This window comes from Melospiza georgiana, chromosome 5 (genome assembly GCF_028018845.1).
Source record: "Melospiza georgiana isolate bMelGeo1 chromosome 5, bMelGeo1.pri, whole genome shotgun sequence".
NCBI classification, from domain to species: Eukaryota; Metazoa; Chordata; class Aves; order Passeriformes; family Passerellidae; genus Melospiza; species Melospiza georgiana.
This window is the reverse complement of record NC_080434.1, coordinates 33,214,217-33,229,768: the sequence shown is the minus strand read 5'-3', so window position 1 is coordinate 33,229,768 and position 15,552 is coordinate 33,214,217. Positions and strand designations below refer to the sequence as shown.

Below are 15,552 nucleotides of genomic sequence, written 5' to 3'. Positions count from 1 at the left end.
GGCTGGCAAATGTGACAAGCCCAGGAGGGAACACCTCATGTTTCAAAATTCCAGGGGGCTCAGCCTGGACCCCATGGAAGTGAGCGTGGGCCACTGTGGGCCTTGTTCTCCAGGCTCCCCGCACAGCCCTGCTGGGAACTTCCCTGCTATGCCCAAGCTGCATGCTTGAACCTATAAACTCACCCCTCAGTAACCTGCTACTAGAAACTCATCCTAACTCCCTGCAGAACAAGTAATCCTAAGGGCAAGGTGGAAGCTTTGATCAAGGAGTGTGAACAGCTGGTTAGGGTGGGAAGCCCCTGCCCCTTGGCACAGTTCTGCTGTAGGAACAGGGGGTTGGATGGTGAGATCTGTGCTGCAATCAGACAGATTTAAGGATCTGGCTGCTTCTGATGTCAGGCCCCAAGTGGGAATGTGGTGGTGTACTGATGCTTGGGGCTTGAGCCCAAGTGTCCATCCATGAGAGAGACCAAGAATATGCACTAATTCTCAATAGAGTAGCTACTACCTATGTTCCAAGTTCCAGTTACCTGTGCAAAGCCAAAATGTAACGTACATTAAACTCCAATTGGACTTAAAATTCTGTGTACTTGAGGTTTGCTTCGAATCTGGATAAAAGTGATGTTTTCTGTTTCTCATCTAATGGCTGTAAACTGTAGTGATAGAATAAAAACTATTGAAAATGAGAGCTTCTGCCTGGTTCACCTACATTTTGCTTTGCTTTGAACATTTTTTCCTCCTTTCCATTGTTTTTACCATTCTCTTTTTTTGGCTTTACCTTTTCACTGGGTTTTTTATTTGTTGGTTAAACTCAGTCTTCCTCCCCACCATGGCTTTTGTTTTTTATCACAAGTTCATGTGGCTCAAATCCAGATTGCGACAGGCAGAGAAGGAGCGGCAGCAGGCCCTGCAGGACAACCGGCTCTTCAAGCAGGAGTTTGGGGACAAAATCAACAGCCTCCAGCTGGAAGTGGAAGAGCTCTCCAGGCAGCGGTGAAGAGACCCTTTTCCAACCTCTTTTCTGGGCTGGTAGTGTTGTGGCCAGGGGAGAGCAGGGGGCATGGTGGCAGAGGGCAGCAGGGGATGGAGAAGGGAGTGAAGCAAGTTGTGTGTTAGATGGCACGAGGTGTAACTCCAGGGAGGGAAGTCCTTGGTAACATCTCTGGAAGTGGTCAAGGCCAGGTTGGACAGGGCTTGGGAGCAATCTGATGCAGTGGAAGGTGTCCCTGCCCATGGCACAGGGTGGAACAAGATAGTCTGTAAGGTGCTTGGCAACTCAAACCTTCTGTGATTCTGTGATATTTGGGAAATCAAAGCTAACATTAACAATTTGCTGCTCCTGGGCAGGGATTGAGCAGCCAAGTCTCTGCCTGGAGCAAACACTGAAGGTGCTGGAGCAAGGACAGTGATTTTGGTTGTCTTATCTGACACACAGTACTTCAACACAGATTTTTTTCCCTGTTGGAACTGCTCTTAGTTTTGCTGGAACTCAAACAGAGACCTTGTCAAAAGCCATCACCTCTTCCCTGCAGCCTCATCACTTGAGCAGTGACAGGGACACAGACAAATCTCTTTCCTTAAAAGAGAAGAGCATTCCTTCAGCCTTGAGCCATCTGTGGCTTGTTGCAAGGTCACTGGGATGAACTCTGTGGGAGCATTGCTGGATGCAGGGAGGTTTTTGTCCCTTCTTCCCTCCTTTTTATTTCTTTTTTCCAAAAGCTGCTCTGCCAAGCACAAAGTGGCTTTGGTCAGCAATTGGTGCGAGGTCCTGAGTGTGCATGGATGAGCTCAGGAGGACAAGGGCACATGGGTCTGGTTTTGCATCAGTTGGATGCTGAATGGTGCCAGAATTAGATGGAGGACTTGGAGGTTTTTTCATCCTGACACATTATGGCTAAACACACTGCGAGGCAGCCTTGGGTTCCAAGCGGCAGTTTTAGCTCTTGAGTTAGGGGTGTGAACAAAGGGTCAAACAGCTCATCAGTTGTCAAATGCCAAGTGTCCCCAGACTGTCCTTTATTCACAATTCCACCTGGCATTCCAGGAGCCACCTAGAACTGGAGCTAAGGCGGGAAAGAGACAGATGGTCTCAGAGTCACCAGCGCAGCCAAGAAAGCAAAAAAGGCCCAAAGAATTGGCTCAGACAGGTAATGTGACTTGGGTTTTGGCTCGGGTTTGAGGTACACTTTCCCTGGGCTTTTTTGCTTTTACTGAGCTTTCTCAGGCAGTAAATGGTTGTTGTTCATGTGCCACAACCAGAGCAGCTTTGGGAAGATTTTTATACACTCTGGACAGGCAGTTTGAATTGCAGTGAGAATTGTGCAGTAACAGAGATGGCTTCTGCAGTTCCTTGCTTCTCTCTGGTCTGCTTGAATGGTGCAGATCATTTTGTCTTTTTTGACCAGTATTACACAATCTCAGTGAAGTGCTCTACGGCTCATGGCTCAGCTGTGACCCAGCTGGGGACAAGAAGAGGATTCTTTTCTTTGCTGGATGGGAAAGTTTGTCTCTGGTCAGCTTTTACAAAACTTCTTAAGCCCATGTTCGTTCTCAGCCTCTGCTGTGCAAATAAGAACTGGTGGCTGTGGCTCCTGGCAACAGGAGGTCATGGGACACCTGCCCACCTCTGAGAGGCACAGAGAGAGAGAGAGCCCTGAGAGCTGCTCCCAGGGGAAACTGGGACCCAGATACCCCTCTGTGCCAAGGAGGGGCAGAGCAAAATCCCAAAATAGCAGTGCCAGTTCTCCCCTTGCAGTGTGACAGGACTGGAGCTGGAGTTCTCCTCTAGTGCAGCTGATGGGTGAGTGTTTCCTTTTGGCAGGATGGGAAGCTCAAAGTCCAGGAAGAAAATGCTAAACTGAAGCAGCCGCTGAGAGAGAACAGTGTCCTGCCACACAGGTAAGGAAGGAAACAAATCTCATCTCAGCCTCTCCTTTCCCAAGTCCTGCTTCCCCTCTCCAATTTCTGTGCCAACAGGGAGTTGGGAATAGTCCAACTTCCCTTTTTAAGAAGGATTTCCAACCTCATGCCCTTGGTTTTCTCTGCTGCTTTTCCATAGCTCTCAAAAGGGAAGGAGCAGGTTCTGTTGTTTGCCATCAGTGATTTCAGATGGGAAAAGCTTTGTGTCTCTCCCATTTACCTTTGAATTCTTTTCCATCTAAACCTGCTGTTTACTAATTTTTCTAACTCAAGAATCCTTTGGTTTTAGGAGATAAAAGGTGTTCTCCAAGCCCCTGGGCACAGCTCAGTGCTGAGGCTTTGGCTCAGGATGGAACAGCCCATTGGAAGTGCTCTGACTGTCAGGGCTCTGCTGTGCCCTTGAGACACTCTCCATTGAGTTAATCAGGAAAATATCCTCTTAAAATAGCATAAAGCAGTTCAAATCTGCTTTGCCAGATATTAAAAACCTTCCAGGCCTGAGATTGTTTTTACCTCTGTTTTACCTGGAGTGTTTAAGCAAGTGAGGGTCAGGTTGATGGTTTACAGGCCTTGTGGTGCTTTATTACTGCATTTCACAGCAGGGGTAGGGATCAAACCTGCAGGCCCGTGTTTAAAGCCAAACTGTTGTGCTGTAGCGCCTCAACAGTCTTTCCTGTGTTCATGATCCCTGTCTTCCTGCTCTCCTGAATGCATTTTGCAATTTCTTCTTCTGCTTTTGCCATTGAACCAGGTTCAATTTTTGCTACTCAAAAATCTGGGGAGGGTTTTAAAAACGGGATGAGTGAATTCCCTGATAGCACAGCTGTTTTATTTAAAGGCTCTGGTGAGGGAAGGCCTGCTCCAAGTGATGCTGTTGTTCCTTTGTAGGTCACCCAGTGGCACACAGGAAGAGCAGGTGAGTGATTCTCCTTGGTGGTTTTGCTCTTTTTCTGTAAATCAGCTGGACCAAAATCCTCTCCTTCTCCTCCATGTGCCTGGCAAAGCACAGCCAAACCCCCAGAGAGCCACTGGGATGCCTTGTGCTGTCTTGTCCACTGGGAATTTCTACTGCTGCCAGCTTGTTCCCAATGTTTAGCTCTCCCCTTGCTGCTGCCGAGCTCTGCCACAGGAGCTGTATAAAGCAGAATCTCTTGGTTTTGGCTTGGGCTGTAGGAGCAGCTGTCGGGGCCTGGACACGCCGAGATCTGCCAGCTCTGCCAGGAGGAGGGCAGCCGGAGCCAAAGAAAGGCAAGTCCTGGGCTTGACCTGCCATCTCCCACACCCAGTGACTGTGAGTTCCCTCTGCTTTTTGTTATGGAATCAGATTCCTGCTGGTGAGGTGTCCTAAGAAATGAGCCCTTGCAGGCCCCTCTGCCCTTAACAGAATTTTGTTAAATGCTGATGAGGTGATGGTTCCCTGTTCAGTGGTTTTCGTTTTCCTCCCCCGTAGCAGCTTCTTCCCTTCTTTAGCTCAGTGTTTGCTCTTCCCTGAGTTGATATGCCAAGACCTGGAGCTCTCCTTGACTCTTGCTCTGTCCTTTTCCTGCATTCCAGAACATCTGCAAGAACTGTGGGGGCACCTTCTGTGAAGCCTGCTCGGTGCACGAGCTGCCCCTTCCGTCCAGCATCAATCCTGAGCGCGTCTGCAACCCCTGCCACCAGCGGCTCATCCAGCAGTATTCCAGCAGCCCCTTGTAGGGAACAGGTGGCACAGAGGTGACAAACAGCGGCTGTGCCTGATGGTGTTTCTGGAGCTGCTCAGGGGGAATGTGAAGACCTTTGCCCATGTGCTTTGGAGGTCGGATGGGAAGCAGCTTCTTGGTGTTTAGAATCTCCTGTTACTAAAACAGCAATCTGAGCCCTTAAATCAGCCTGTGCTGTGGAGAATTCCATTGGGAATGTCACATGGGGCAGCCCCAAGGTATGCCTGAGCAGTCTCAGGACTCTGGGAGCCCCTGCCCAAACCAGAGCTGTTGTCTGCATGCAAAAGTCGGGAGTGTTCTCACCCTCACGTGTGTGGTGTGGGTGTCTGCTGCTGCTGAGCAAAGGCTCCCCAAAACCCAACAGGAGTGGGTATTCCTCACATCTGGCTGCACTTGAAATCCCATTTTTCCTTTCCCGTTTGCCCTGGACAGGCTGGCTCATCCTGGGAATCCTGGGTGACGAGCAGGGCAGGTGGGCAACCAGTGAACACGTCCTCCCTGCCTTTCCTTGGCTCAGGGCTCTGACCAGGGGCTTAGTCTGCATAGGGACACCCCAAACCAAGCTGTGAATGTTCTGTTCCCCCTCTGGGCTTTAGGGGCTGGGCCCAATCCCCATCACACGGAGGTTTAGGGCCACTTGGATCCACCTCTCCGCCTTGCGCACATGGAAATATTGTTACAATAAACTTGGCATTTCACTTTCTGTTGGATCAAAACCAAGTGGGGACACTTTTCACCTGTTGGAATTTTTAATTGCACATACAGTTCAGAGAGGTTTTGTGGTTTGTGCCACATCATTCTTTGTTATATTGTTCCCTCAAGGGATTTTGCTAGTCCAAAAAGCGGTGGTGGCTTTCTGGTGTCACAGGAGTGTTTACTCCTTTTCCTACTGGCATCTCCTGCAGTCCCTGAGACCACAGAATGTCCTGTAGCTCATAGAAAAGACATGCATTGCAGTGGTTAATTCCTTACTAATGACTAATTCCTTAGTCATTAGATTGGCTGGAACCACATTAAAAAGCCTCTTGGAGCCAAGGTACTGACATGGTTGGTACTGCTTTCTACCAGGAAACATCTCTCCTCCATCTTTTTAGCACTTGGCCTGTTCAGCCACCCAACTTCCACTCTTCTGCCCCCCACGGCAGCTTCCTGACCCATTTCCTTGCTGATATCCCCTAAAGTATGGCAGGAGTTCTAAACAGTGCCGAAATACCAAAAGCCTGGAATTCAAGTGAATTCCTGGGTTCTCAGAAGGGGTGAGACACAGGCAGTGGATGGAGAAAACACTGAATTTAGTGTCAATACTTTTGAGTACTTACTGTTCTCATCCAGCAGTGTGAACTCCTGCACCCAACCCCAGTGTGACTTATCCTCAGAGGACAAAATAAGACCCAGGCAATGCAGAGGAAGCATTAAACTGGAAATAGAGGGTTAAACTCCATGAAGCAGGGAGGTGGCTGAGCCCCTCCATAGGCCCCTCCTGGTGGCTGCCATAGGCCTGGCCTTCTGGAAGGTGGGAGCAGGACTCTGCTGGCTGCCAGCTCCCTTTGTGCTCGGGTATTCTGTGTGATGCCAGGGTGGGCTCACACCTGGACCTCGGGAATGAGGGGGGGACAGGTTTTCCGATGTTAATTTTGTTCTGCACAAAAAAAAAACAAACAAAAAAAAAAAAACAAAAAAAAAAAACACCTTGATCATTCATATCCTGTCTCCTGAGTGGTCTTTCCATCCCATCTTTCCATCCCATTCCTCTTGGGCTCTAGGTATGAGAGGATTCAGAGCAAGAGTGTGCACCTGTGTGAGGTCTTAGATCACTCAGCTGTTAATTGGCAATCCTGGTGTTTTATTAATGCAGTCTGATGCACCTGGAGCCCCGGATTGCTCCACGCTGGAGCCTTGGCCATTCCCACTGCAGCTGGTGCAGCTCCCCACAGCCATCACGTTTATTACAAGCTCTTATATAAGGCTGATCTAATCTTAGCTTGTCCTCCTCGCTGACTGGTGACACTTGGACCTGATCTTCACGCTCATATCCACGGAATGTGTTCGCCTGGCCTGAAAACAAGGGAGAGGAAAAATATCATTCACTCTCTCAGTGTGCATGTTTTCCTTTTTTTTCTCCAATGCCCACTGCATTTTATTCCCAGTTAATCCTCTATTAGAATGAAATAGAGCAGTTTGGCAATAGTAAAATACCCCAGACTCCAGGTAGGACGTGCTCAGGTGGGGCTGCAGCACAGGCGCACGTGGTGGGGGTGTTTAATTCCCCCAGCACAAGCATCAACGGGAGGAAGCTGCCAAAGAAGCGTGGGATGCAGGAGAGAGGTCGGACTGCACATCCTGAACCTGCCCCAAGGGCTTGTCCTTGTCCTGGATTACAAACCCAGGATGGGTGGGCTGCCCTCCCTGCTGCAGGGACCAGGACCTGGGGAGCACCGACCACCACCCCCCAATTCCCACTTTCTGAGGGGAATCCATGGAACAAGCTGCCCACCCTCTCTGATGGTGATATCAAACCCCATCCCATCCAAAAGACCAATTGCTTTTCCTGCTGCAGGACTGGCACCTGTGGAATCTGGAGGTGCAGGCTGTGGGATCAGACTGGACACCTGCTGTCAGGCCAGGGGTGGTTCCCTTCAGCCCCCTCCATGTTTCACCCTTTGGGTTGTGAGCCTGGGGCATGCATTGCTACAAAGAGAGCACGAAGGACAGAGAGGGATGGACAGAGTGCTCACCAAACCTGTGCTGCTGTCACTAGCAGTTCTCCTGTCCCTTGGGATGTTTGTTCAGGAACAATTCAATGGCACTGCACTCTGGGCAAGGGAAGAGAGGTGGGCTGAGGTCAGACACTTGCATGTGTTACACTGGATTTTTTTTCTCTGCAATGCCCATGGCACATCACAACTTGGAAAGCCACACTCAAGTGATCCCTCTGCACAGTGTACAACGGCAGCTGGACCAGCTGTGCCAAGCCCCCTGAGGTCTCCATCCCAGTACTGTAGGACCCCCCCTCTTCTTCTGACTTACCCATCTGTGACCCCTCCTTGGCCATCGCCGCGACTGCGTCCTCGTGGCTCTCAAAATGCACATCTGCCTCTCCTGTGGCATCTCCATGGGAGTTATATTCCACCAAGATCCTTGTGGGCCTCAGCGGAGCAAAAAACTGAAAAGCAGAAAAGAGTTTGGTGAGAAATAAACAATAATAATGCACTCTATTCCCCAGAAACTCAATGCTTTTACTCCCAAAACCCACCAACTCATGGAGGGGAGGTCTGAGCTCCTGAGCAGCAAAAGGCTCCTTGATCCATCTGGGTGAAGATGAGGCACTCCCCAGCCACCTGTCCCACCCCCTGTGAGCTCCTGGCATAGGAACTCCCGCCAGGAACAGAAGTCCTCACACTGCACCCGTGTTCTGTACACACCAGTGCAGCTCTGTGTACACTGTTAACATTTCCCTGCAGTCAGCTACTCTGAAATTTGCTTTAGATTCTCAAGGGCTCCTCAAGCCCAGTGACAGATATTGAGACATCTCAGCCAGCCCTAATTCTTTCTTTTTCATGGAGAGGAGCAGATCCGTGTTGTGCCCAAGGCCACAGCTGTCCAAAGCCACATGGCACTGAGGACTAGCAGACACCAATTAATTAAGAGCCTGCAATCCCTGAGGGTTTGCACAGGTAATGACAGAGACACACTCCATCCAAATGTGAGCCTGTTACTCACATTTATTATGTCCTGGGCACTAGCTTGGGAAGGAAAACCCCTCACGTGGACAAAATGCTGTGGTGGTGATGAGGCAATCTCAGACTCTGAAACGTTCCTGGAGCTTTCTGTTCCTTCCCTGCTCAATTCTGTGGAATGGAGAGAAAAGCCATCACTAGTGCCTGCAGTGCCCCCCTCCCTCATGTGAAAGCCGTGGGCATGTGGGGTGACACAAAGGGCCCTCAAGGAGCACTCACAACAGGGAGAGACTCACTGATTTCTCCTTCAGCATGGGAGCCTCCAGTGTCTCTCCAGCCCCTGTCTTCAGAGATGGACTCATACTCTCTTCTGGCCCTGGAATAGGCTGTCAGCTGCCTGTTGTAGGGCATGTGCCTTTGCATCTGGTGCTTTCTGCTCACGTACACCTCTATGTACCTGCAGCCCAAAGGGAGAGAGCGCATGGCACACCTGGCACTCGGGTCTTGGAGAAAGCACCTTCCAGCTGTGTCCTGCCTTGGCCCTGCTCAGGTACTGGGGGTGAGAGCCCTGCCAAGGCACCGAAGAATTAACTCATTTCACTGGCACTGTTCTCTTTGAGGCTGCTTTTCCCTTGCTGCATTTCTGCAAACTGCACTGATTCCTACAAACCCCAAATCACCCTACCCAGCCCCAAAACAGGTCTCAGAACAGGCAGAGCCACAAGATGCACACAGTCACAGGGAACACTTCAGTGGAGCCCTTAAATTTTCTATATACCTATGAAATGGATGGGATTTCACCAGCAGTGTTAAATTAGGCAGTTTCCAGAGCACTAAAGGAACAGTGTGATGAAAAGGAAATACGGACATCCAAGGGAGGGGGCCTTCCACCCTTCCTGAAGGGAGCAGCCAGAGTAAGGGAAGTAACCCCGGGTACAGGCTGACAGCTCAGCACCTCCGAGTCCCCACTCAGCACTGGATGCTGCTGGAGGCCAGCTCTGGATAAAGCCAGGAATAATAGATGGGAGCCAGGTGCCAGCAAACTTGAAAACCCCTCAATTTCTTAGCTAATCACATGGAAATTGAGGTGTGTGAGTCAGATGGATGAGTCAGGTTAGCTCTTGTTCTGACAGAAAAAAAATTAACAGTAGATTTGGAATTAGGCTCTACTTAAGAGAAGGCAAGTCCTATTAAATCAATTAAATAATTAATCAGTCAAATTCTGCCTGTGGAGCAGCTGTTTGCTTTTAGTATGAGCAGGGAGATTGACAAACACAAAGAAATGCAGTTTGGAAACAGGAAGCAAGGAAATAAAAGGAAGTTGGTGTGCAGGGGGAGAGGTAAGGTTTGGAAAACTCTTTTAATATGTGGGGTACCGATAAAGTTTTATAGATTATTGAAGTCACAAAACTCAGCAGGGAAATGCAGCCTTGGTTGTTTGGGTTTTCTTTTCTGAGCACAGCTAATTTAAAAGCTGTGTGGATGTGGTGCTTACAGACAGGGTTTGGGGCTGGGCAGGGCAGTGTTTAGGTTAATAGCTGAACACAATGATCTTAAAGGTTTTTTAACCTAAGTTATATTATGACTCTGGGAAAAGGTGGCCTTGTGCTTCTGTTTGAGAGGAAAGAGGCTCTTGTGAGGCAAGTGTGTGGCACAGGGCTCAGCTGAATAAAATGGTGTAGTTCCCAAGGGGATGTGGCCACCCAAGAGGTGGGAGATGGTGCAGTGCTGGCCAGCAGTCCCTGCTGGGAATGGACTCCAGGCAGGTGCTTCAAACAGACATTCCTTGAGAGGAAGCACTGGCTGTGCTGGGCGCTGGGCTGAAGGGCGGCTGCCAAAACTTCCCAAAGCATGGAGGAACCTGCTGCAAATCTGGCAGGATCACGTGTCTGAAGGAGGCACAGGATCCCTGTGCACTGAGGCCTGGGCAGACTGTGTCTATCTAGTGTTCCCCACTCTGGAGTCTGTCTGCCCTTTTCATTGGGATGAGAATGCCTTCAGGAATACCTGAAAATCTGGAGACTTTCTAGGAGGCCCCCCTGAATCACACTGTGAGTGTGAGATGAGCTGTTTCACCCAGCAGGAAGCTCCAAGTCCCACAGGTGCCTCACACCACATTCTCCTGGCCCCTGAAGTCCAGGGAAGCACCTACCTGCTTCCCATATATTCCCTGTGCCGCAGCAGGGCCTTAGCTGCCATTTCTGGAGTGGCAAACTGCACGAAAGCTTCTCCTGTCCTTCTGTCTCCCCGGTAAATGAAAGCGATGTCCGTGATTTTCAGACCTAGAGATGGCAGGGGAGAAAAAAGCATTGACTGTGGCAGAAATCTGTGCTACAGCTCAGTCTTTTTTTTTTTCCTTCTTATTTTTCTGTTTTTTTGACAAGCTAATTAGGTAGCTAAATAGTTCTGAAACAACTGCTCATGATGGTCTACGTAGCTTTTATAAACTCCATTTTTTTGCTTTAAGGCAGTTTTAATAGAAGACTAATTAAAAAAGGAATCAATCTCAGGTTTCAAGTAAGTGAATCCAGCTTCTGGACAAGTAGATCCAGAGCACAAATGGTCTTGAAATTTTGTCTGATTATGGTAGTTTTTTTCCTTAATTCCTCCTGGCCCCAAATTAGAGTGCTGAAAGTACTGATCCTGGCTAGACCTGGACAAGGTCAGAGGGGCAGGGAAACTCTCCAAGGTGCTCAGAAAGCCTGTGTGACTTTTGGGGAACAGCAACTCCTTGGGGTGTTTAAGGTGTTTGAGGCTGCACATGTTTTGCCTTGTCCCGTGAGGAACAACGGCATCTACTTAAGGAAGTGAATGCCTGGTAAAGGAAGGGCATGGCCCAGGCTGAGTTACCTGAGAAGAAATCTGCAATGTCCTCCTCTGTGGAGGTGAAGGGGAGGCCTCGGAGCAGCACCACTCCGTCACTCATGGCCTGCGACTCGTTGCGCAGGCTGCACAGCAAGCCCTCCACGTCGCTGTCGTGCACCTCAAACACTGCAAGGAATGCAACCATGGAGGGCTGTCCCACAGGGCACTGCAAGGCAGCGCTCTGCAGGCATTCCCTCCCTCTCCTAAGGCAGCCTTACCCCCTGCAAAGCTCCATGCTGGTTCCTCCCCAGCCCATGCTCCGTGCTCCTGCCCCTCTGCTTTCCCTGGCCAGCCCAGGACATTTTGGCCCAATGGTGGCTGATCCGCTGCTCTGCTCCCCGGCTGTGCCTCTGCACTACCCAAAGAGCTCTCATTCACTCCCTGGGAAATTCCACTGCAATGTTAACTCCTGCTGCTCCAAACCCACCTTTCACGTAGCGTGGGCCCATGTACCTCAGGTGCTTCTCCAGGGCTCTCTGCACGTCTGCTTTGGACTCCAGCTCGATCAAGGCATCCCCCCTGCGCCTCCCATCCCTGTTTAAGAGGAAGTGTATCCCGTTCTCGCCATTCCGAATTCTACAGCCTGCAAACCAAGGGACACACAGCACTGCATCAGACACGGGGATCTCTGTGTCCTGACTGCAGGGCTGGAGGCTCGTCCCCTCAGCACTGCAGAACAAAGGGCAGCGCACTTGCATTTCTAACATGAAGTCTAACGTCACACTGACTTGCTTTAGTTTGGCAGGCTAGCAAGTAATTTAAAAACTTGCATCTGGCCCCTGGAAGGATGCAGCACTGTTGACAGTAGAGAGGATCAGCCCCACAAAAGTATGTAGAAGCTATGAATCAGGATCAGAAAACAACACTGCAGTTTGAACTAATTAGTAAAACCCTACAGTTTCTTAAAAAGAGAGGAGTTTGGGTCAGCCATAATGGCCTGTAAGAGCATCACTTTGATTTGGATTGCCTTTGCTCTGGAGACACTGATTAAGAAGAGAAAGACTTGTGCAAATAAATTTAAGAGACCACAAGGATGAGCTTCTAGTCAGTGTCCAGCAGTTTGGATGTTGATTATTATTCCCTGTATATGTGTCAGTTGTGAATAAATTTGCAGCAATAATAAGACCTCATCTTTCTGTGGTAACGATCTCTATATTTTCCCTCTGTTAAGCAGGCATGAGCTAATGGGCTAATACCAGCATGCAGAACAGTTAGCCAGGAAAGTGAACACCCATACTATCAAAGAAGGTAAGGACATCTTCCTCGGTGCACGAGAACGGGAATCCTTCTGCCCTGATGAGGTAGACAGTGTCGCTCTCCGCCTTGGGTGAGGCGGGCTTCTCCTCTGACAGGCGACCTTCGTGGGACGGAGCATCCGTGACCTGGCGCGGACACACGAGAAGAGCTCCGGGTGAGGGAGGGAGGCCGCGGTTTCCCGCGGGGGTCGGTGCCCGCCATTTTCGCGAGGCCGTACCTGGCTGTATGCGCGGAGGGCGGCGCGGAGCGGGGCCGGGGCCGGGGCCGGGGCCGGGGCCGAGAGCGGAGCCGAGGCCGAGAGCAGGACCGGGGCGGGCCGGGGCAGGCGCAGCGCGGGCGGCAGCGCCGGGCCCCGGCCCAGCAGCAGCGCGCACAGAGCGCGGCGGGCGGCGGCGGCCACGGCCATGCCGGGGATCGCGGCTCCGCCCCTACGACCTTTCCTCCTCCCTTCCTTCCTTCCCGGCAGGCGCTGCACGCGAAGCGCTTCCCGGGCACCGCCGGCTGCCCCCGGGGCTGGGGGGTGCCCGCCGCTGTGCCCAGTGCCCAGGGCCCAGGGCCGGGCGGGTGTCACCGCGGGCTTTTCCTGTCACAGAGCTTGGCTTAGAACGGCTTGGCTTGGAACAGAACTTAAAGATCATCCCGTTCCACCCTTGCCATGGGCAGGGACAAGTACCGCTAGACCAGGTTGCTCCAGGCCCCCCGTCCATCCTGGACATGAACACTTCAGGGATCGGGCAGCCACAGTTTATCTGGGCAACCTGGGCCAGGGCCTCACAGGGATGAATTTCTTCCCAATATCCCATCTAACTTTCTCTTCTGTCACTGGGAATTCCCCCTTGTGCTGTCACTCCAGGCCCCTGTAAGCAGTGTCCATCTTTCTTGCAGGCTCCCTTCAGGCACTGCAAGGCCGCCAGTGGGTCACCCTGCAGCTTTTCCAGGCTGGAAACATCCTAATTTCCCCAGCTTTTCCTCTCAGCAGAGGTGCTCCCTCCCTCTGCTAACCTTGGTGGCCCCCTCTGGACTTGTGCCAACTGGTCAATATCCTGTCAGTGCTGAGGACCCCAGGGCTGGATGCAGCATTCCAGGTGGGGTCTCACCTGAGCAGGGCAGAGGGGAGGAATCCCCCCCTCCCCTGCTGTCCACGCTGTGGGAATGAGCCCAAGGCACACATGGATTCTTGCAATAAAAAAGTTTTAGGTTAGGCTTCATCATGGACAAGCCTTTTACACCCCTTCCCAGGAGACTGATTTTCCAGGAGAGATGATTTTCTGCCCCTCACTCCCATCCCTGCTTGAAGGTCTCAACAGGCAGAACCTTCCAGGTGGTCTGGGAAGACAGTCCTGCTGTCATTGCTGCATCCAAGAGGGATAAGGGGGAAAGAGCTGGCACTAGCTTTCTAAGTGCACATGTGGGGAAAGTAGGTCCTGCTGAACCCAGAAAATAATTTTTTAGGATGAAGCAAAATGAGTAGGAAAAGGCAAGCTGGAATCCCAAATCTCAACGGTGGAGGAACCCAGGGAGGGAATGTGGAGGCTCAGATCCAGGGTATTCAGGCAGGCATCCAGAAGGAGGATGGGCCAGGCCCAGCAGGACCCCAGCTGGATCAGGAAGACCATGAGAGCCATGAAAGCCAGCATGCTCCTCTCTTTTCCAGCTGTAGCCTGAGGGTCACCAAGTAAGAGCTGCAATTTCAACTGCAGACCATCAAACCCAAAATACAATCCTGGGTTTTCCAGCACAAGTCTTTCATCTTGCTGTGTTGCCAACACACTCATTTATCAGAAGCCTTGAACATTTCTTATCACCAGTTTGAAAATGCGAACAAGCTACTCTATGTCACCCTCTTGCTGCTGGCTGATGCTTTTGTAAACTGTTCCTTGTGACAGCCTTTCATATGACAGACTCCAGCCCTGAGAACAGCACAGCCTCTTGACAGCAGCACTCTCAACCCTTCTGGGTTTTCAAGGTAAATCATGCTTTATGCACATTTTCAGAGGAATGTTTACCTTGGTGCCCAAGTGGTTCACATTCCAGTCTTTCATGGCCTACTTGCCAGGTTTCTCTTCAAAACCTTCTTTAAATAAGCAGGCAAATGTTATAGGAGAAAAAAAAATTTAAGATAACCATAGGAATTCATCTTGAGCACTTATCTCTATCTAGATTGGCTTTTGTGCTTTCAGTTTTCCTGAATAAGCAGATCCCTAAATCTTAGGGACTGAGGTCATGTTATGGGCATTCTTCTCCTATGAGCCAAGCAGGCTGCAAGGAAAAATCTCATGAAGGGATGCACATCTTGCACCCATTTTTCCTTTGATTTGCTTGGTTCCCAAGTACAGGAAGAAGCACCCACTGCTGCTTGCTTGTCTGGCAGCTTGTCAGGTTTGTGAGAGTTACCTTTAGAGGGCACCGTGTTGTTGGGCAACTGCTGGCACTGAGGTTTCCATGGAATCTCAGAGCTTCCCTAGTTACACGTCGGAACAGAGTCTCTGCACCTATGGGAGACTATAAAGGTCACCCTAGGACAAGAGAATTTGCATTTATTCACTTGACTGAGCTGCTGTGGAATTAAGTTGCCTTAGGAGAGGGAATCTGCCTCTGCAAAACTAGGAAATCTCAAGAGATACCTCCATACTGCTGTGGACCAAGAATGTATCTGACTTGGAGAATTTATCTACCTGGCAGGATGCCTTTTTCTTAAAGAATGTTAAACAGGTTGTTGTTGTTAAGAACAATCGATTCCAGCTATTCTTTAGTCTGATCAGAAAATCATCAGATGTGATGTTAAGACAAGTGCTTATACTGGGAAACATTCCTTATCCCTCTGTGTAATCTGCTGTCAAGAAAAATTGACCTTCTGTTCTCTTGCAATGTTTTCCAAAATTATTTATACGCTGTGTTATTTTTAAAAACAAAACACCGTTTCCCTTTTTTTGTATTCCTGATCCATACTCAGTTTTGTGATCTTTTTTTTTTGCACTGCTTTCAGCTGCAGTGCTCTGTGTTTACCGAGCTGTGCTGAAAAGCTAAGAACTTCAGCCCAGGACTGAAGCACTTTGCCAGCCCGAGGGCCCTTCCAGAGGAATTCTTGAGGCTCTGCAGCGCTCTGGATAAAGGGAGATGACAGAGGCGAG

At 50.3% G+C, this 15,552-nt stretch overlaps 2 protein-coding genes across 2 annotated transcripts in view; one reads left to right on the top strand and one right to left on the bottom strand.

The window, feature by feature from the left end:
- RUFY3 (RUN and FYVE domain containing 3) overlaps positions 1-6,320 on the top strand; it is a 30,370-nt gene extending 24,050 nt beyond the window's left edge. The window contains 5 exon segments of the mRNA XM_058024771.1: positions 874-993; positions 2,045-2,147; positions 2,822-2,941; positions 4,093-4,167; positions 4,474-6,320. Coding sequence (XP_057880754.1) covers positions 874-993; positions 2,045-2,147; positions 2,822-2,941; positions 4,093-4,167; positions 4,474-4,617 — 562 coding nt within the window. The 3' untranslated portion in view covers positions 4,618-6,320.
- Positions 6,321-6,444: 124 nt separating this feature from the next.
- GRSF1 (G-rich RNA sequence binding factor 1) lies at positions 6,445-12,827 on the bottom strand. Its single transcript, XM_058024764.1, has 10 exons — positions 12,639-12,827; positions 12,402-12,546; positions 11,592-11,747; positions 11,150-11,290; positions 10,452-10,581; positions 8,596-8,756; positions 8,343-8,470; positions 7,650-7,785; positions 7,358-7,435; positions 6,445-6,677 (listed from the first exon to the last, which is right to left on the bottom strand). The coding sequence occupies exons 1-9, from the start codon at positions 12,825-12,827 to the stop codon at positions 7,377-7,379; spliced, it is 1,245 nt and encodes a 414-aa protein (XP_057880747.1). The 3' UTR covers positions 6,445-6,677; positions 7,358-7,376.
- Between the last annotated feature and the right edge of the window lie 2,725 nt (positions 12,828-15,552).